General features: G+C 37.6%; 1 protein-coding gene across 3 annotated transcripts in view; it reads left to right on the top strand.

Moving 5' to 3' along the window:
• LOC117294794 (homeobox protein Meis1-like) overlaps positions 1–22,425 on the top strand; it is a 75,309-nt gene that overhangs the window by 4,733 nt on the left and 48,151 nt on the right. For all 3 annotated transcript variants that reach the window (XM_033777322.1, XM_033777336.1, XM_033777330.1), the window contains exons 2-6: positions 5,690–5,937; positions 9,155–9,296; positions 9,699–9,749; positions 12,569–12,619; positions 20,531–20,683. In XM_033777322.1, the coding sequence (XP_033633213.1) occupies positions 5,690–5,937; positions 9,155–9,296; positions 9,699–9,749; positions 12,569–12,619; positions 20,531–20,683 (645 nt within the window). The remainder of the gene's footprint in view (positions 1–5,689; positions 5,938–9,154; positions 9,297–9,698; positions 9,750–12,568; positions 12,620–20,530; positions 20,684–22,425) is intronic.

The raw sequence follows: 22,425 nt of genomic DNA, 5'->3' as shown, positions 1-22,425 counted from the left end.
CCCGCCACCAGTATTGCGACTTCCTCGCACAGGTATGATAAGATCGGAGCTGGTCGCCTCGGTCTACTCCTCCCATGCATCTGGTGTAATCTACTGCTTGAGGAGGAGCAGGGATGACCTTGGCCTTCAACCGACCTGTCGCTTCATCGGTACATTTTCTGTTGAGGGTGTGTGTTACCGGGTCTCTCCATCCTTGGTGAGCAGTGGACAGCAACATCATGACCCGGCTATCCTTCCACACAGTTGCAGTAAAAGGTGCCCCGAGCTGTTTTGTTCATCCTTTTCAATTTATTTTGCTTTGGTGAAAAGTCGTGGGGCAGTCCCTTACTGTTGCTTTTCACTGCTCCCGTCAAGTATGTTCGCTTTGAATGAAGTAAGCGTGCCAGGCTTACAGATGTGTACAATTTATCAGTGAAAATGTGATGGTATTTCCCCAAGTGCTGCTTAGCTACATCCATCGCAATATCCACCATCTTTGCTGGCTTTTCTCCATGGGGATGAATCATAAAGTTCAAGAAGAACCCGGTTGATGACTCAGCTATTGCATATATCTTGAATCCAGCACGAATCGGCTTCAGCGGCATAAAGAACTTCCTCACGCTGGATTTGAAACCACGATACTTAATCATGGCTTCATCGATGGCTAATTCTCGGCCAGGATTGTACTTTTTGAGACAACGTCTCCGAACCTTGTCCCACAACGGCTGTAGGGGATAAAGGGGTTTGGTACGCTTGGATAAATATCGATGGGCCTTGTCTCGGATGAGTTCAGGATCGTCTTCTGGCCTGTTGCATGCTAGATGTTGGCTGAGGATGTCAAATCTGTTTCTCTTCATCGTAGTGGAGATTAGTGTGTTCCTCAGCCCTGGATGCGACGATCAATAATCCTTGCAGTTGTTGATTTTGACAAGGCCCATCAATATGTGTATTCCAAACCATGCCTTCAGCTCCTGGAGACTTGTCAACTGCTGTCGGCTGGCCCTCAGCTTCAGATTTGTCCATTTGACCATGGAGATGAAGAGCACCAGGGGAAAAGAACTTGAAAAGTACTCCAGTGGAGTCTTCTTCCTTTTGAAAGTTGGCCCATGGTTCTTCCCCCTGAATGACCTGAAGCTGAGGTCCTCAAACACCTACTCCATCCCTCTTCATCAGGGGCATGATCTTGTTGTACGCAGATGGGGGGTCCGGGTCGTCATCAGAATCTGCAGGAAGAACTTTCTTCGTCCTCTTCTTCCTCATGCTTGGTTGTTTAGGTGGTGGTCGGGTTGATGGTCGCGTCGATGGTCGGGTTGATGGTCGGGTTGATGGTCGGGTAGATGGTCGGGTTGATGGTCGGGTTGATGGTCGGGTGATGGTCCAGCAGTTGATGTTTCAGCAACGTCTCCTTCCTCATCCTGCCCTGTCTCCTCCTCCTGCCCTGTATCCTCCTCCTGCCCTGTCTCCTCCTCCTGCCCTGACTCCTCCTCCTGCCCTCTCTCCTCCTCCTGCCCTGTATCCCCATCCGTTTCCTCCTCAACACTGTTCTCCTCTTCCCCTTCGTCTTCTGAAGTCTCTCCCTCCGTCTCGACTGCCTGGCACGATGGAGACATTGCTGTAGCCTACGACACAGCCCTATCCAGAACTCTTCTTCCTCGCTGTCTGATGTCTCAAACAATTGCCCGATAGACCTTGTTGCTCATACTCAATCCAGCATCCTTGATACTGGCACGTATTGCCGCCCCTGAGACTCTGCAACTCATCTTGATAGAGCCGTTCCATGCGAGCAGTGTCATCCGAAAGAGGGCCTTGCCTTTACCCCTGGCTTCTGGATCTTTTCTCCTTTCCTTTACTTTTTTCCTGTAGGCTTTACCTTCTCTCCACCACTCCCCTTCTTGATCTTTCCTCCATACTCAGACTCTGGCCGGGTTTTTCTTTTAAGGATTTCGCCATTCCTGTTAATATTTCTCTTTCTTCAGTTGTTAAGTTTTGTTGCAGATTGAGACAATCTCTGGAACACATGTGAATCGGTGCAGTCAATGTAAGACTGGGATGAGGCCCCAGAAACACCCTTATTTATAGCAAAACTTGCCATTGTTAACTAAATTATTACATAAGGTTACATAATATTACTTACCTTTTCATCATAATGCTTTCCATTATGATATAGCCTTTGTTATAAATTTTATTGAAAATGCCATATTTAACCCCCAAAATAAATATACACCCCAGCAAATAAATGGTATGGTCTGCCATAATTATGCAAGAAATACATTGTTCACTTTTCAGTGCATAAAAAATGCAGCACACACAACCCCCAGCATCTTACATGCCTTATCAATTGTTTATTTACCCTTATCAATTGTTTATTTATCCTAATCCATTGAAATAACTACCCAAAACTCCAACTTCACCTAACCCACTCCATCCACTCCATCAAACCCCAACACTGTTACCCAAGGCCTGCATACCTAATCCCATCATATCCCAACACCATATCAGAGATGTACAGTACACATCCCATCAAATCCCAACAAAACCTGCTGTTGGAGTTTGATGGGATAGAGGTTGTTAGGGTACATGACCATATTGTACACTTAGGAAGTCATTCTGTACTAGAGCCATGGCTTAGTACATGACCATATTGTACACTTTGGAAGTCATTCAGTACTAGAGCCATGGCTTACATGACCATATTGTACACTTTGGAAGTCATTCAGTACTAGAGCCATGGCTTAATACATGACCATATTGTACACTTTGGAAGTCATTCTGTACTAGAGCCATGGCTTAATACATGACCATATTGTACACTTTGGAAGTCATTCAGTACTAGAGCCATGGCTTACATGACCATATTGTACACTTAGGAAGTCATTCAGTACTAGAGCCATGGCTTAATACATGACCATATTGTACACTTTGGAAGTCATTCAGTACTAGAGCCATGGCTTACATGACCATATTGTACACTTAGGAAGTCATTCAGTACTAGAGCCATGGCTTAATACATGACCATATTGTACACTTAGGAAGTCATTCAGTACTAGAGCCATGGCTTAATACATGACCATATTGTACACTTTGGAAGTCATTCAGTACTAGAGCCATGGCTTAATACATGACCATATTGTACACTTTGGAAGTCATTCAGTACTAGAGCCATGGCTTAATACATGACCATATTGTACACTTTGGAAGTCATTCAGTACTAGAGCCATGGCTTAGTACATGACCATATTGTACACTTTGGAAGTCATTCAGTACTAGAGCCATGGCTTACATGACCATATTGTACACTTTGGAAGTCATTCAGTACTAGAGCCATGGCTTAATACATGACCATATTGTACACTTAGGAAGTCATTCAGTACTAGAGCCATGGCTTAATACATGACCATATTGTACACTTAGGAAGTCATTCAGTACTAGAGCCATGGCTTAATACATGACCATATTGTACACTTGGAAGTCATTCAGTACTAGAGCCATGGCTTACATGACCATATTGTACACTTAGGAAGTCATTCAGTACTAGAGCCATGGCTTAATACATGACCATATTGTACACTTTGGAAGTCATTCAGTACTAGAGCCATGGCTTACATGACCATATTGTACACTTAGGAAGTCATTCAGTACTAGAGCCATGGCTTAATACATGACCATATTGTACACTTAGGAAGTCATTCAGTACTAGAGCCATGGCTTAATACATGACCATATTGTACACTTTGGAAGTCATTCAGTACTAGAGCCATGGCTTAATACATGACCATATTGTACACTTTGGAAGTCATTCAGTACTAGAGCCATGGCTTAATACATGACCATATTGTACACTTTGGAAGTCATTCTGTACTAGAGCCATGGCTTAGTACATGACCATATTGTACACTTTGGAAGTCATTCAGTACTAGAGCCATGGCTTACATGACCATATTGTACACTTTGGAAGTCATTCAGTACTAGAGCCATGGCTTAATACATGACCATATTGTACACTTTGGAAGTCATTCTGTACTAGAGCCATGGCTTAATACATGACCATATTGTACACTTTGGAAGTCATTCAGTACTAGAGCCATGGCTTACATGACCATATTGTACACTTAGGAAGTCATTCAGTACTAGAGCCATGGCTTAATACATGACCATATTGTACACTTAGGAAGTCATTCAGTACTAGAGCCATGGCTTAATACATGACCATATTGTACACTTTGGAAGTCATTCAGTACTAGAGCCATGGCTTAATACATGACCATATTGTACACTTTGGAAGTCATTCAGTACTAGAGCCATGGCTTACATGACCATATTGTACACTTTGGAAGTCATTCAGTACTAGAGCCATGGCTTAATACATGACCATATTGCACACTTTGGAAGTCATTCAGTACTAGAGCCATGGCTTAATACATGACCATATTGTACACTTTGTATGGTGCTAAGTAACTCAGCTTGTTGTTTTCAATGTAATATGAACGGACAAGAGGGCTGGCTCAACTGACTGATCCGCTTTTCATCCTGAATCAATTGTAATAAGCTGAAATTTGTTACTTTATGGAATCCAGTCTCATGTGGCCTGCTTTACTGTGAACATCTTAATCTTTCTAACTGAAACCTGCCAATTTGACTTAAACATGTAGACTGTATAAAAAGGTGCACAGTATTGTTATTGAACAAACTGCAGGCTCAGGGTTGTCAATACATACATTCAACCCTGTGTTTATTCAAATACACCTTTATTCAGTTTTCAGACTGAGTGGACTCTGGAGCACCAAAGCTTCCTATAAAGACTGCGGCTTCAAAGCTGTTTAAAATATTGCTTTTAAAAACAAATGTACATCTCATCCTTTTGCTTGCAAATGACTACCTAGTGAAAGCAATTCCATGGAAAATGTTTTTGATCTGGGAAAAATAAGAAGCTAAAAGCTGCAAAACAGTATCCGTTTTTCTATGATGTGTATGAGCGACTGTATTCGTAGCTAATGTGTGTGCAAAATACGATAGTCGCAGATATGCGTCATGTGAACACACACAGTGTCAACGTATCAGTGTTTTGTATGTGTATCTGTAGGCTTGTGAAACCTCTCTAGTAAAAGAAGAAAAAACACCCATTGCCACATGAAGTTGTGTGCTTTCAGATGCTTGATTTCGAGACTTCAAAATCTATTTTCTGAGGTCTTGAAATCAAATTCGTGGAAAATTACTTCTTTCTCGAAAACTACGTAACTTTAGAGGGAGCCGTTTCTCACAATGTTTTATACACTCCCCATTACTCGTTACCAAGTAAGGTTTTATGCCAATAGTTATTTTGAGTAATTACCAATAGTGTTCACTGCCTCTAATGGTGCTGGGTTGGTAACCCAATTGTGGCATAATATTTGGCTGCGGTAGTAGTTTGTGGTTATCATGAGCTAGATGAAATTTGGCCCATGGCTCTGCTCAAGTGTGTTTATTGTATGTGATACCCACCTGGTCAATGTATTTAAAGCTCAGTGTAAAACCTCCATTTAAATAGTGTTTTTAAAGAGTAAACCTGCAGACACTTTTAACCAATATGCAAATATTGGCCTCATTAAACAAAATTCAAACTAGTTTTGTTAAGAGTGAAACTAATTTTGTTTGTAAACCTTTAATTAAAGATTGTGATTAACTTAGTGATGTTGTAATATTTAATCTTTGATTTAATTTCTTGCTATTTCAGTATCATGATGATGGTCTGCCCCATTACGGAGGTTTAGAATCTTCAGCTACATCAATGTATGAAGCCCACGCCCCACGTTCTGCAGTTCACTATTCCCAGGCTTACGGCCAACCCAGCATACCACAGCTGAACCATGCTCCAGCAGTGGGCCACCCACAGTTCTATTCCAGCCATACAGCCAATGTCATGACACCCGTATCAACAGGGGTAACAGACATACACAAAAGAGACAAAGATGCCATATATGGGTAAATTATTTGTGTATTTTTCCACACCATTAATTAATTGTTCATTTATTTGTTGGTTGGTTGGTCTTTTGTGTAAAACCAGAGGGGTGTCTGGGTACCTTTTAGGACACCCTGTTTAATCTACATGTAATGTCTTGTGAATGATTTGGAGACATGTTTTCTGAATTCCATCAAATTTGGATACCATTTTACCAAATCGTGGCTAAAAACCATGTTGCAGAGCTATAGGAATGTGAATTTTAGGTTTTCTTTAAAGGTAAGATTTTTAACTACGGGCTCAATTTACCATGTTTTGTTTTGTTTTGCTGTGAGGTAGTCAAAGTTGACCTCAGTTGTTGGTCAATCATGAGCCTTTAAATTATGTATTTAATCTTCAATTTTGTGTGAGGTATACTAATATAGTGTAAGGTATAATATTGTGTAATTCATTCATGATACAAGTAGGCTTATTGCATTATTTGTCTTTGTGGAACCCACTGCTAACTTTACATGGCCTCTTTTCATCGTGCACAGGCGGTGGTCTAATAGTAGAGACATCTGCATTTAATAGAGTGAAGAGGTTGTGAGTTTGAAGACTCATAAAGCACACAGTATGTATAGTGCTTACCAATTGGTGTAAGGGGTAAAACCAAATAGTCTGGAAAAGATTAATATTTTCTCGATATAAGCTAGTATTGTGTGTGCTTAGTTGCGAATCTGTTTATGGAAAGATTATATAGCAGAAAATCATTTTTATAACCTCAATGCATAATTTACATTTTAGCCAGGAATGATCAATTTCCCAATCCACAAAACCTACCCAATGTGTCATGAGTTTGTGCTTTGTGGTGGTATCTGTAATAATGAGCCTTATTGTTCATCTATCCCTGAGGGATTATGCTCTTTACTTGATACAACCATCAGTGTAAACAAATAGAGGTTTGAAGGAGATGCTTCAATGTATGTAGAGTCCTGTCCTCCCTTTTTGTGAATCAGTAATGTGTGAGTGTGTTTAGCCTAGATTCTTACGAAGAATGTGCAAAAAGATAGAATTTCAAAGCCTTGTCTAAATAAAACATTTATCCCGAGAAGTTGTCCTCATACTTTAAATATAGTAGAACAAACATTTATTATTATTATTATTAATTAGTGTTTCTCCTTTCGTCATTCTCTATTTTTTATTTTGGGTGAAAAAAGTAACTATATATCAATCTTGCTCTTGTGAGCATTTCAGCGGAATGCTTACACAAAACGCATCACATACTGCCCAGAAGTCATAACTTTCAACTCAATTCTTCCATTCAGTTTGCACAAAACATGTTCACTGTAAATGTTTCGCTTTGCAAAGTTACTGGATGAAGCTCATTGCCTGTATTTATGTGTAGAGGAGTGGTACTGTATGGTGTGTCCATACAGTTCTGATGAAAGGATGTGGCTTAGGGTCAAAGCATGAATCATAATACAATCAAAACGTGTTCCAAATTTACACACGACCGGCCGGCCCTCGGCCGCTAGGCAGAAGAAGAAAAAGACACAACGCCTCAGTTGACCTTATTTTTATTTGCTCAAATGGCTGATGTCTTTTGGAGACAGCAAATCCAAAAGAAGAATTTTCTTTAATTCTACCAATATTTTCTTTTAAATGGATGTTCTTTGTTACAGACAAGGAACAATATTTGAATGCAGACGAGCTTTAAATTTGTGTTTTGCTTCAAGTTTCTTTAAATAATTGTATTGACACTTAACAGAACTGTTAAATTTGCAAAATAATATTTACAGGTCAAATGTTTTTGCAAAATATACAAAGGCTGTGTAAAATACTACCTATTCCATTCCATTAAATAAATAACAAATCAACTGAAAATTATACCTGTTAGTAACATGTATAACTTTCAGTTCATTCAAACTGCTAACATGACTTAACTACCTTCTGCAAGTGAAATTGTGTGGAATGATTTTCATACAGAGAGAATAAACAAACTATGGAATATTTAAACGTTATGTACTAAAAAAAACATTCACAGAAAAAGACAAGTGAATTTGTTTGGTTCGTGACAGTTCTTTTCAATGTTAGCGCATTTAAAGTGTAAACTTTAAAGTGTGTAAAGACTACAAGGTGATGTGTGAAAGTTCTTGTGTTAAATCCCTTTTCATGAATACGTGACATTCATTTTGACATGGACTATTTCCATTCATTGATTTATTACTCTAAATTTCCCTTCCTTCGCTCTCAGTTCCTCAGTCTGTAGTTATTTCAGGCACCCGTTTAAGGTGGGAAAGGAAAATACGTAGGTTGGAGAACCAATTCCCCCTTGCAATTTGTATTCCTGGCTGGAAACCAGATTATACTTTCCCCTCCTCCTTCCGTCTATCCATGGTCGGAGCAATCCGATGGAGAGCAATCCAACGGAGCAATCTGATGGAGCAATCCAACCAGTCGTCAGGACTTGGCAGGGTGTCCCTGTGGTACAGGGCTAATTTTAAACCTTGGCTTAATTAAAAGCAAACCATTAGATTCATCCATTCACTGGTTGCATGACCTACTTAAGGTTACCATAGCATTGGACTATGTATGATGTTAATGCCCTCTGAATACCCTGTGCAAAAAATCCGTTATTTCTGATGGCAGGTTTAAGTTAACTGACTGTGATTGCAATTTTATTCAGCAGACTTCAAAGGAGCCTGAAAAACCACAGTTCCACTGACAAGGTTCCCAATATGACATTCACTTTGCCCTCTTATCTCAGAACATTCTCAAGTAACACATCACTAAACAGTGGTAAACAAATTAGTTGGTTTATTTATCTGCGCAGGTTTAAATTTCAAATCAATAGACAATAGACAACTTCCTGTTGTGTATTTGTTGAACTTTTAAGAGGAGGTACCTGTTTGGAATTTAAAGTTGAACAAAAATATTGTAAAATCTTCAAACAAATGCTGCGAAAACCTTGTGACTGCTCGAAATGTTTGGTTGTGAGGTTACAAGTCTAATGCTAAATATAGGTGTTTGTTTTATGATACATCAGGCCTGACAAAATACATGTGTGATGTTGAAGAATTTTTTCTTTTGAAATGTTTCAAATTTTCAAGAACCAAATGCTGAGATGAAAAACTTGTACTTTCATTATGTTAATAAACTTAATCCTCTTTATTCATAATTTTCCTTTTGACATTGGACGAAAGTTTGTATAAAAAAATAAAACAAAATTAAAAATGTATGTTGATTTGTCCCTTACAGGCATCCATTATTTCCCCTTCTTGCACTAATCTTTGAGAAGTGTGAGCTTGCAACTTGTACGCCTCGTGAGCCAGGAGTGGCCGGTGGTGACGTTTGTTCATCAGAGTCCTTCAATGAAGATATCGCTGTCTTCGCTAAACAGGTAAGAAAGAAGGAATTAATCATCACTTTCCTTTAATGCTACCATCTGACTTTCCAGATAGTTATTATTCATGTGACCCACCACACTGTTTGCTGATCACAGAGGTAAAACAGTTTATTAGAGACATTTACACCTGTGGTATCATATGTTACTAAAAAGCACCAAAGTCTGATTTTTCAGGCAGGTACAACTTGTACATAATCTGACATTTTTATTTGAGGGGCACATCTCATACTATTCAAGCTGTTTTTACAGTTTTTATTTTATTTTAATACCAATAGAAACAAAAAACAATTGTCCTATTTTCAAGTGTTTATATTGTAGTTCTAATACTTAACAATAATAGGGCAAGGTATTGCTGTGAAACTGAGTTTAAAAAAGGTTGTTTTATTTTGTATTCAGGCAAGGGCTGACAAGCAGTACTTCTCCAGTAATGAAGAACTTGATAGTTTGGTAAGTTTTGTTCCTTTATATACTTAACTCAGTTTAACCATTACGGATAAAGCAATTAGGAATGATGCTGTTACTGTAGGCCTTGAGTTAAGGTTGTAAGTGGGTAAGGGTTTAGTAAGTGGGTAAGGGTTTAGATAGCATTAGGCTATTTACCCGTATTTGATTTCTTATTGTGAAAGCAGCAAACTCTAGCAAAAAATAGAAATAATAGATGTTAAATTTGCATCAGGGATAAAGAATAGTAATTTTGGTTTTTACCCATACACCGATGTGTCTTAGCACTGTATACTCAGTACTTTCCCGAGTCCTGTGAAAAAATTTCACAGGCATATTACTCGGGTGGGATTCGAACCCACGACCCTTGCAATTCTAGAGCAGTGTCTTACCAACTAGACTACCGAGGTTGCCCGGTAGCTAGAGGCAGTTCGAATCCTATGTTTTGGCAGCGGGTACCGCAACGATATAATAGATGTTAAATTTGCATCGGGGATAAAGAATAGTAATTTTGGTTTTTACCCATACACCGATGTGTGTTAGCACTGTATACTCAGTACTTTCCCGAGTCCTGTGAAAAAATTTCACAGGCATATTACTCGGGTGGGATTCGAACCCACGACCCTTGCAATACTAGAGCAGTGTCTTACCAACGGGCAACCTCGGTAGTCTAGTTGGTAAGACACTGCTCTAGAATTGCAAGGGTCGTGGGTTCGAATCCCACCCGAGTAATATGCCTGTGAAATTTTTCACAGGACTCGGGAATGTACTGAAAAAATAGAAAGTAAATCAAGGCTTATCTTGTGGCGTAAAACCGAAGTAATTCCTTCAGGCAAATTTAAGCCTTGGTTTTAAAAACCCTATTCAATCAATTTTTTAAACGATTTGTTAATGAATTGTTCATGATGTATTTTAAGAGTTTTTTTTTGTACCCCAACTAGTTATTGGAATTACACTGGCTCTCACTAACACTGGTGCGCTTTACAGCAGGGCACTGTTAGCTCAGAATCCTGAAATTGGAGCCTCATGGTTGCCTGTGCTGTACCCTAAAGACTGTACAGAAATAAATGTTCAGACTCAAACCATAAACAACCTTCCTACATATACACCTGTGTATCTCTGCATGAACTAAGCATCTATGGGATACTAATTGATTGACTATTTACATGTAGAACCATTGATATGGATATTAATCTTGGTATACCTTTGAAAAGTTCGGACTCTTCTTCAAACTGTTTTGGATTTTAGGTTTACTTGCACTTCTCACCACCACTGCCACCACATCAATTAAATGTACTCCATTAATTTGTGTACATAAAATTACAGTGTGTGCTTAATTATGGAAATCAAAGGGTTTAATTTTCCCTCCACAAAAAATGAAGAAATCCCTTCATATACTAAGAGCATACTGATCATAAGCTCTTGAACTTGGTAAACTGCCAACACAAGCAGATTAGCACGACAACCAAAAACTGCCTTTATTAAAAATGACACTTGGATTTCCTGCTGAAGACAGAGCATTTATCCCTGAGATTTCAACATTAACGCTAGGCGGTTGTCAGAACTCTGTCTTGATTGTGACTAGCTAGAGACAATGTGGTGATGACTCCAGTCAACTTGAAGGAGTAAGATAGTTCACTGCTCAATCCGATGGGTTTTGGGAAGGATGTACCATACTTATCTAGGAATAAATTTCACCTTTGTCATTTTTATGTCCTGTGAGATTTTGTTTGATATTTAACCTTACAAGTGGCTTGTCACTCTGTTTGATTTACTACACACAGTGGTACAATTGTATTCCTTAAAGTGTTCCTTCATAGGTCTGCGATGCTTGAGTCACAACTTTAGTGTCTCAAGTAATATGGGGGGATTTAGTTGGCTAAGGAGGTTTTAAGTGATGTAAATTTGAAGATTTGTTTGTTATCCACAATAAATTGTTTGCCTTAAATCTGTTTTGGGATTCCTTGGATAATGGTTAATCTAATTCATGTGTAGAGGTTTGATTCATACAAATGTTAATGAAATGGAGAATTACTCCATTGAAAAAATCCCTAGCAGGTTTGAAGAAAAACAATTCTGAAACTTTTATTTGGGTAAACTTGCAGATGGTGTTGGTTTGTTGGCATCTTGATACAAATCAGTTATCTTGGGGAAAAATAACCCATCTGTTTTAATAGATTTCATTTTTATTCTTTCCTAATAGCATTTAAGCTCAAAGAGAAAGTTCTTCTGAAGCTAATGAGTCTACTAATGAAACTAAGCAATTTGTATAATACCATCTATTGTGAGAAAGCTTCAACTGCTCCCAGTTAAGAATTAAGGATCTGCTACAAAATTGTTGGTCATTAAATCAAATTCCTGGTTTTTTTTCACACAGAAAGCTTCATCTTTTATTCATTTTGTCCTTGTGTTCCTTAAATCAAAGAGTGTAAAAATATGTTATGACTCTTTCACACATTGTTGTCAAAAATAATTAAAGGTGCAAGCAAATCATTTTTGTGATGTTATATTTCTTACACATTCACACAAAGAGTTTCTGAGCAATTCCATTGCTATCCATATCCTATGTTAATAACCCACGCAGTGCCTCCATTTCTCTGGTCAGCTAGTCCAAACTTGTCCTGTCAATACTCTGTGGTTTTTTAGATAACAGGCGGTGCACTTGGGCTTAACCAAAGTTTTGATGAGGATTACACTGTTCTTGTCAGAACCAATCTGAAGAGTATAGGAGGTGTTTATAAAACTATCCTTGCTGTCATATACTGTACAAAACATTTAATACTTGTTGTCACTTAAAGGTTTCTTTGTGGTTTTTTGATTCACAGATGATTCAGTCTATTCAGGTACTGAGGTTTCACTTATTAGAGTTGGAAAAGGTAAGCAACTTCAATTCCACTCACTCTGTTGTTTTTAATACAAGTAACTTTGTTCAGGGCATTTTCTGGCAGGCAAGATACCACACTGGTTGTATGTGAATTTTCCCTTTTTTATCATTAATTTTTAGGATTGTTTCATGAATTGTTGATTTATATAGACACTTAACTTTGTTGTAATTAGTGGCAAGACAATCATCTTGTCATTTTTTAAGATGAAGCTTAACACATTGTCCGAGATACTTACGCTGATTATTTATTTAGTGTGATAGACTCAGTGTTTTACATGTACATCTAAATGTATACCTGCAATTTGTGGTATAAAACCAAAGGTGTTATGGTATTAAGTTAACCATTGCTTACAGTTTTCCAAATAACTCAAGAGGAATTCAAGTGACCTTGATGTACAGTAAGTCTAAGACACCATGACTGATGGTTGCCATTCAACCTTTATGCTTTCAATGGTTGTTTCACTTTGACGTATTCATCAAATGTACAGTTTTTTAAAATCAGCAAAACTCATGAGTCCTGTGAAAAAAGAAGGAATCAATATCTTCCCATTTTCCAAGTTTTATAAAATCCCCTCAAAATTCATAAAAACAAAACCCCTCTCAGCGCTGTGTATTTTTGTCTCGTGAACTGACAGAATTCGATCGTTAAGATTCAGCATGATAATGCACTATCTTTTAGTGGTATTGCGTATTGATTATGTGTCAGCGCAAGTCCTTTTGCCAAGCTTCTTTTACACTACATCCCACACGGTTTTCTTTCTAATTGTATTTTCTAGCTACGTTAATTTTGGGATGCACATCAATGTCAACGGGGGATACTTTACAGATGCGTTCAGTAATTGTATTTGTTTAAGTTGAGGGAGGGTAGAGTGAGGATTCACTAGTGGAACTGGAATGTGTCTTACGGTGTCTTATCGTGTTGTCAATTAATGGTTAGTTCTGAAGAAAAAAACAAAATCCTAAAAGCATTTAGTTCTTTTCAAAACAAAGAAGCAGTTTATCTTAAAGACAAAGACTAAACCAATCAGCATTGTCTGAAAGTCAAGGAAAAAGAATTTAATGACTCATAAATAACTGTTGCATATTCCTATTGCGCCTGTTGAAATAAAGCCATCTTTGTGTACAAAATCCATGTCTAATTATATAAGTTGCTTTTTTTGTTTCCACTCAAATATAACCGTTGAAGTTCTAGAAATTCTCTTAGGTTTGTTGGAAATAGTGTTTAGTGAAGACTAACCATTAAAGTTTGGTTTTAAAAGTAGACTTCATGTTATTCCAATTGACAAGATGATCACTGTACATCCAGCGTGTGTAAATTTCATCAAATCACATTCTTTCGAATCTACCAAGTTTTGTCAGTGACCTTCTTGCAGCATTTTAGATGACAATAATTCTTAATACACTTGGTATTCAAAAACTATGTTAATTTAGGGGCCCGTTTCTCACAATGTTTTAGTGTCCAGTGCACTTTAATGTAACTTTTTAATTCAATAAATAGTTTTATTATCAATTAAAAAACAAAAGCATCCTCTATCACTGTCAGTGGTTGTATGGTTATTGTGTCTTCAGGGTGGGAAATATATCTTCTGATTTTAGAGTCAAATGAAAGAGTTTAAGAAAAAAACTTGTTTTGTGTGATGAGAAAGAATCTGCAACTCCAGGGATACTTGCACATTAACTTAAACTGTGGGAAGTTCCTGCTTGCATGTCGGTGTTGTGTCACTTCTCTCGAGATGAAAAACCTTGGAGAAAGAACTGAAGTTTGTGATGTATTCAGTTCAATGTTGACGATAAATAGGTCACTAGCACATGGCCTACAAACATAGTTTCTATTGTCTATGCTGTATCAGAGAATTCAGTGCTTTGTTGGAGTGAAATATTTAGTCTGGTTCCTTGATAGAGTATTAATGCAAGTCGGTATAAATTTGCAGAGAGGGAACCAGGCAAAAATTGTGTGTTTTTGGTGATCTTTGGCCATGGGTTCAAATATTTCTTTAACGGTAATAGGGACATGTTTAAAACACTGTCGTCTCTTATCCAATGCTCTGATGTAGTAAACAACAGCCCCACCTTCAGAAATCAATGAACGCACAGCAGGTGTAGAAATAGTTTGCAAAGGTATTGAACATTTTCGGATGTCACTGTCAGGGATATGTTCATTTGATTTGTTAATTTGCATTTATTCTGGGTTGCCTGAGGATTTAATGTCAGTATTCTCCCTTGCAAAACTGCACTTATGTAAAATATAATTCTATTCATTTATTTAAAAGTATGAACATGAATGGTATGATAAAAAAATATATCCATTTATGAATGATTTTGCATGTTTTCAAAGGAAACATTACAGAACCATTCAGGCGCAGCACGGAATGACATGGTTTTTGCTGGTAAACATATTCTTTGAAGAACTATGATTTTTGTTGACACTGTAGCTTACTTTTTGTGCTTATTCAGCTCTTCAAAAAAACCTAGAACTGAGTTTTTAAATCAAGTTTTCACTTGGCTTCAGAGGAAAAAAATCTGACTGAATAATCTCTGTAGATCCATTGGCTTAAATCGTGTAGGAAATGTAAGTTTGGAAAGGTGGGAAAATAATCTGTAGAGGATTAGTACAATCAATCAATCAATCAATCAATCAATCAATCAATCAATCAATCAATCAGTCAATCAGTCAATCGGTCAATCGGTCAATCGGTCAATCGGTCAATCGGTCAATCGGTCAATCGGCCAATCGGCCAATCGGCCAATCGGCCAATCGGCCAATCGGCCAATCGGCCAATCGGCCAATCGGCCAATCGGCCAATCGGCCAATCAGCCAATCAGCCAATCAGCCAATCAGCCAATCTGCCAATCTGCCAATCTGCCACTCTGTCAATCTGCCAATCTGCCAATCTGTCAATCTGTCAATCTGTCAATCTATCAATCTATCAATCTATCAATCTATCAACCAATCAATCTATCAATCATCTCATTAATTCAGAAAGTACTAAAAAAGATCTTCTCGTAAGTTATGAATTGATTTGTAAGATACGAGTGTTTTTAAAACTGCTGTTTTAGATAAATAAAAACAATATTTGGCTGCTGGCTAGATACATTGGTTGGTTTTTCTTTCCTTTTTGATTGAAAACCTCTGTATTACCAATCTGCAGGTGAGATTATTTGTGTATTATGAGCTTTTACATTTAGCTGAACACTTCAATGGCCACTATGGAAATGACCGAGGGCATGAAGGCAATTACCTCTGTTGTCTCTTACACTTTGTTAAGGATCAGACCCAAATCTGTCAATATTTCAAATTAGGAATCAATTTACAATGTATTGACCAACACTCTACCTATAACTTCTGGTTCTCTTGTCATCTGATACAGACAATTAAAGACAATGAAACGAGATGCAAAGAATGTTATTGTTTTGGGGTGCAACTCTGAAAAATAGTATGTATTAATTGTTACTCAAGGGTAACACCCTTGAACACCCAGCAAGGTGGATATGTGCGCATTACAAGTCTTATTATTATTAGTATTATTAAGGGCCAAAGATATGACTATGCGATTTGTGTTCATAATGATAACTGTGAAGAAAGAATTTCTTTCCAAACGCACGCAGGCTATTGTTTATAATGTATAGCGTAGTGTATACATTCAGATACTGTTTGCGAACTGCCTCGGACCTTTTTCAGACCTAGACACAATCCTAATACACACCATGTGTACATTCATTGAAGCATGTATTTACTACGGCTACCCAATAGGTAAAAGCCCTGAGCAAACATTACTAGCAGCAGTAACATCGCCAGCCCCCCCTCCTTGCAACAGGATGCAGCGTTAGTTAGCAGCACGACGCAATCTTCAGCCAAGAAGAACCCAGGAAGTGTATTTTCTTCGCACAATTATTCACAGAGCACCATGATTCATCGTGTGGTGCTCCTGAGTTACTACGGTGCTCGACGGGGTCCTTGGGCATAGGGCATCGTTTGAGGGGGGGGGGGGGGGGGGCTTGCGAGCGACATGCTGAGAGTGATATGACAATGCAGAAAAACGCAAACGCACCTGTTATTTTTGGTCAGCAAGCAGTCGGGTCGGGACACCTTGGCTCCTAGTTTTGGGCTAAGGTTAGTAGCATCTTACACTCAAACCTCTTCATCAAGAAACACACACACATCAATGTGGAAAACCAACTCATTTCACAATCTGTTTTATCTAGTTATGAACTACGGTTAGTAGCATCTTACACTCCTACCTCTTCATCAAGAAACATACACACATCAATGTGGAAAACCAACTCATTTCACAATCTGTTTTATCTAGTTATGAACTACGGTTAGCAGCATCTTACACTCCTGAACCGCTTTGCATTCCCTCCATCAAGAAATGCAATCAAATCAAAGAGAATCCCACTTATTGAGTCAACTTTATTATTATTTATTTCAACATCAATTAAGATACAGCTGTGACTTCAATATTATTTCCTGATAGTAAAATCAGGTCAACCATACGGTTTTTGGTTCTGTAAAAGTTTTCCCCCACACACCATAAAAGGGCATTGGTATGAACTGGATGTGGCTTCCACATTCTGCAAATTAAATACATTTTTATTTCACTGCCTGGAGAATCATTAGTTCAGTGTGATCTTATGTTAAGCACACAAACTACACACAGTGAAAGTTTTATATACTGTACTCATATCCCAGTTTGGTAATATTTTGGTATACTTTATTTGTGCTAAACATGCTAATGCATTTAACATTGAGAATAAAACATGCATAAATCATAGAGTAACCTCTGAGAAAAGCCAACTTTTCTTGAGCCTCATATTTGTCATAGAGAGCTCATTAAAATGTTGTAATCACTGATTGAACTTGAATTCCAAAACCTTTCTTTAACAAATTAATTTGAGAATGGAAGTATCACAAATTGTAACATGTGTTAATAATTTAGGAATGCCCTGATGTTATATATTTTGCTAAATATATTATGAAAAGAAATATTATAATAAAGCTTGTTTGTTTTGTTTAAATATACACACTTTATTAGACACCAATCTTGTGCCCTGATGAAAGTCATTGAAATGACAGTAGATTCATTGGTGTATGTGGTAAGCAAAATTACCATCAGGTGGTGACTCCATACACCAGCCTGACTCACAAATTCCCTTGGAACAGAAAAACTTGTTTAGCAGAACTAGGTTCCACTTATACCATTAGAGGAAGGAAACATACCAACCAACAAGTCACTAGGCTCTACATGTAATGATAATTGTTTAGTGCCACTTCCCTGTCAAGTGCTAAGCAATATTTTCTGCTTAATAGTAATTGATGAAAGTAACAACAAATACCGGTTGTATGAAGTTAGAAGCAGAGGATGTTATAGTGATGATAGATCACACTTTGAGGAAGTTGATTCAATTAGCTCTTTTGACTGTACTCTAAGACAGAATAAAGCATTCATAAGGGACACCCATCCTTCACCTTGACACTAAGCAAGACTTCCCAATGACTGTCAACTAGTAGTCATTATTGGTTTTAAAACCTCATCCATCTTATCACCCATCCTTCCATCCCTTGTCCTTCTACGCTCCCCTTGTCCTTCCACCCCTTCTTCCGTTAAGGTATCTCCCCCTCCTGTAATGTTGACAGTAACCTTGACCCTTTAGCCGACCCCCCAATATGAGTAAGACAATCTTCTAGGGAGATGAAATATCTCAGTAACGGGGTCAGACATTGCCAATAAACAAGTTCCACAACATTGCCACAACTGTTTCTACAACTGTCACTGTTCATCCGAGCATAAATCACTACTCAATAGAAGAGAGAGGTCGTTTTTTTTCCTTTTGTAAAGTACACTCTGATAAATGTGGCCTGATTACTCATATTGTTTGATGCCATTTACCCAAGACTTGGGTAAGGTTTCGCAGTTCATTTAGGCTGCTCATGAGAAATGTGGCCTGATTACTCATATTGTTTGATGCCATTTACCCAAGATCTGGGTAAGATTTCGCAGTTCATTTAGGCTGCTCATGAGAAATGTGGCCTGATTACTCATATTGTTTGATGCCATTTACCCAAGACCTGGGTAAGGTTTCGCAGTTCATTTAGGCTGCTCATAATTGTGTACCATAACTCAGATTCAAGTCAAGGTCATGAAATATCCGTTATGTAAATTGAGAATATGTGGTTATGAGTGTTACTGTTGTAACTTAATGTTGATCTGTCAGATTTCCTCCATGGTAACAAATAAAGAAATCACTGAGACATTTCCTAAGAGGCCAGAATTTAGAAGATCCGGTTCAATTACGTTGGCGACATACGGTGTGTTGCACACATAGAGCTTGGGGTATTCATTTGAATGGATTCTTAGTCATTAAGTGGAGATAAAAATACAAAATGGGAAACTTCAAATATTTGTGATACATGTGTACGCCATTACTGAATTATCTAGTAGCTGGTTTGTAAAATTAATTTATTAGATCATCCAAAGATATCAACATTTTGGAAGTAGTACATGGAGTACTTCTGCTTTTTAAGACCTCAGTTTATGTCAATACTTCTTTACATTGATATATATTTCATGGAGTATGAACATGTATGTTAGTTTGAATTGAATAACTAGTAACGACCCCCTCCCAAACCAATAAAATCAGCAGGACTCCAGAAAGCACAGAGGAATGCTTATCACACATCAGTGCAGGGTTAAAAGTTGATTCTGTATCAATACTTAAGATCTGTTCTTGTGTATATTATTGTATTCTTAATAATTAGTGTAGAGTACATGCACATAATAAAATTGAACTCTGTTTTCAGACATTGTCTCATGTTCTAATAAAACATGTGCTTTATGATTCCATATGATTGGAAATTAGGTCAGATAACATTATTTGTCTAAACATGACTGCTTTGGGTAACACACAGCTCTTGATCCACCTTCAAGTGCAAATAAATGTGTTGAGCACAGGTTCCATTCAATTGTTAGTGGCAGTTAACGTTGTGTTTTATGAAGTACTAAACTTAGCGTTAATCATAGAGGTTCGTATGACTGAAATAATGAATTGGTTCCTGTAGCATTTAGGAGTTGGAAATCTTCCTTTAGCAATGAGAGAATAATATGCATGTCATGCCTTCAATATACTCAAGGTCATCAAGTGTGAAAAAGAACAATCTTAATGGGTATTTCCACTTGTTTTCTACTCAACAAATAACCGGTAATCATTCACAAAATATTTAACCCTTTTTGATGCAAACACATTTCTTTTTACCTGGTATTTTCATTAACTGTGTCAATGAGTCAGTGACTGATCTTGAGTTTTATGGGAAAAAAGGAACACTTCCGGCAACTTTGATTTGCTTATCAAATCTTAAAATAGCCCCAGTTAGAAGGTGTCAGGAATTGTTAAATGTTCATCAATCATGTAATAAGACGTTGGAATGGATTCAGAGTGAAACGTTGTGTAATTTTTACTTAAGAGGAAAGTAATAGAGAATATTTTGTAAGTCTAGTGTCTTTGGGACCTGTTAAAAGTACGCAAGTTTGGTTGTTTTGACCAAGAAACTGATATATTGACCTAATTGACCCGGTATCATCACTACACCACAACCAATCTTGGTAGTGCCATTTTGGAAGTCTATTTCCCTGTGTAGTTCACAGCATTGTGGTAGTCAATACCTCAGGCTGTGTGTAGTGGACAGGTTAGGTGATGCTGATCCACACTCTTTGAGTTAATACAAGATTCTCTCAAATTGAAATGTGAATGAGATGCGCAAAGGAAATAATTCAGGCACCTACCTTATACTGATTGGTGTACTTTCTTTTATGATCTTTACTATTGCAAGAATGTATTTTTTTATGCTACCAAAAGCAAGTTTACTCAATGTTAATGTTAATGGGTTTTTTCCTACTTCCATTTATAGGTACATGAGTTGTGTGACAACTTCTGCCATCGATACATAAATTGTCTAAAAGGGAAGATGCCAATCGATCTAGTGATTGAAGATAGGGAAGGAGGGATGAATGGAGGAAAGCCAGGCTTGGGAGATAACCTCACAGATTCAAGAAGTGAAACGGTAAGTCGTAATAGCTGGAAGGGGGTTGGATTGGGGTTGGGGTTCCCTTTAGCATGATGAGGTTTGAGTATCATGACAGAGGGACTTTTCCTGCCGGTTGGATATTGTACAGAATTGTGTTTCTAAATTGTGGATACTTTCTGTATCAGAGTTCCATGTTGCATCCAACCATGGTATTTGTTTGATACTGGTGCTGATAGTGCATTTGACAATAATTGAATGTCAACAATTAAATCAACACAAGTTGAATGGTCTGATGCTATGAAACCCCCCACTAAATCCTGCTACATGCATGATGTTTGAAATCAACACGAGGCCCCCAGGAATTACAATCTCATTGGTTATCATTTTCTCTCAAAGTGAGCAGTGCGGTACAGTTCAACCATAAATGTGAAGTAAATGAAAACAAATCAATAAAATTGAAAAATGGCAAGCCAACTGTAAATTGTCCATTAGGATTTACTCAGCACATTTACAGGTTACATCAAACCACTCAGTGAAAACCCAGCTTTGTAGTGTGTCCAGTCAAGCTTCAACTGATAATCAGAAGCTCAGGTATTGAACGTATATAAAAACATGCTCTTTGAATATCGGTTGCAAGAGTGGGTCTTGTCTCACTGCACCCTCCAATCTTAAGAAGATTCTTCACAATCACTTTGTTATTCTTTCTTGGCAATTAGTCTTGATAAAACGACTTAATTCTGTCAATACTTGTCAGCACTCCAGAACAAAAGAAATCTCAGAAGGACTGTCCAAAGTCATGATTTTCATTTTAAAGCCATTGGACACTTTCTGAACAGAACAAAAATTAAAAGTTCTCAGATTTACAAATAACTTACAGAGATTACGGTTATCAATTCTCGATATCGAGAATAACAGATTTATTTTAAACACATGTCATGACACTGCGAAATGTGCGAAACGTGCGAAAACAACGGTGTGTTTTTCCGCTATTTTCTCCTGACACCGATGACCGATTGAGCGTAAATTTTCACAGTTTTGTTACTTTATATATAACATGTGATACACAAAGTGTTGGCCCATGGACAATACTTTTTACCAATGTTGTGCGATTGCTTTAAGACTGAAAGACAAAGAAACAGTGCATGACCATATCGTGTTTGTACTTTTAATACTGCGGATTATTTGTTATATTTTTTGAATTATTACTTGCAAATCTGCTGATGCGGCAATTTGTAAATGTAATGAATCATTACTAAACTAAACTGAACTGAATTTTGACACTTAGCAGAAATGGTTAGCGAGGCAAACATCATTTAATGTTCAGATATATATTATGACTGATTCTTGACAACATTATTCTTATGATCTGTTATGTACTCTTTGGTTTCTATGTAATCACCACAAGGTACTTGAAAGTATTCTGTTACTAGATTATAAACAAGATCTAGCTGTTGTAAACTGTATTCTGTTACTAGATTGTAAACAAGATCTAGCTGTTGTAAACTGTATTCTGTTACTAGATTGTAAACAAGATCTAGCTGTTGTAAACTGTATTCTGTTACTAGATTGTAAACAAGATCTAGCTGTTGTAAACTGTATTCTGTTACTAGATTGTAAACAAGATCTAGCTGTTGTAAACTGTATTCTGTTACTAGATTGTAAACAAGATCTAGCTGTTGTAAACTGCGTACCACCCACATTGACCTGCAGTATATCAACATTAAGGCATTTGGTGTTGAATTTTTACCCTACAAGGTAACAGACATTTTCTCAAAGTA

The sequence above is a fragment of the Asterias rubens genome, chromosome 1 (assembly GCF_902459465.1).
Source record: "Asterias rubens chromosome 1, eAstRub1.3, whole genome shotgun sequence".
Taxonomy (NCBI): domain Eukaryota; kingdom Metazoa; phylum Echinodermata; class Asteroidea; order Forcipulatida; family Asteriidae; genus Asterias; species Asterias rubens.
Note: the sequence above shows the minus strand (reverse complement) of the source record. Positions and strands in the feature narration are given on the sequence as shown.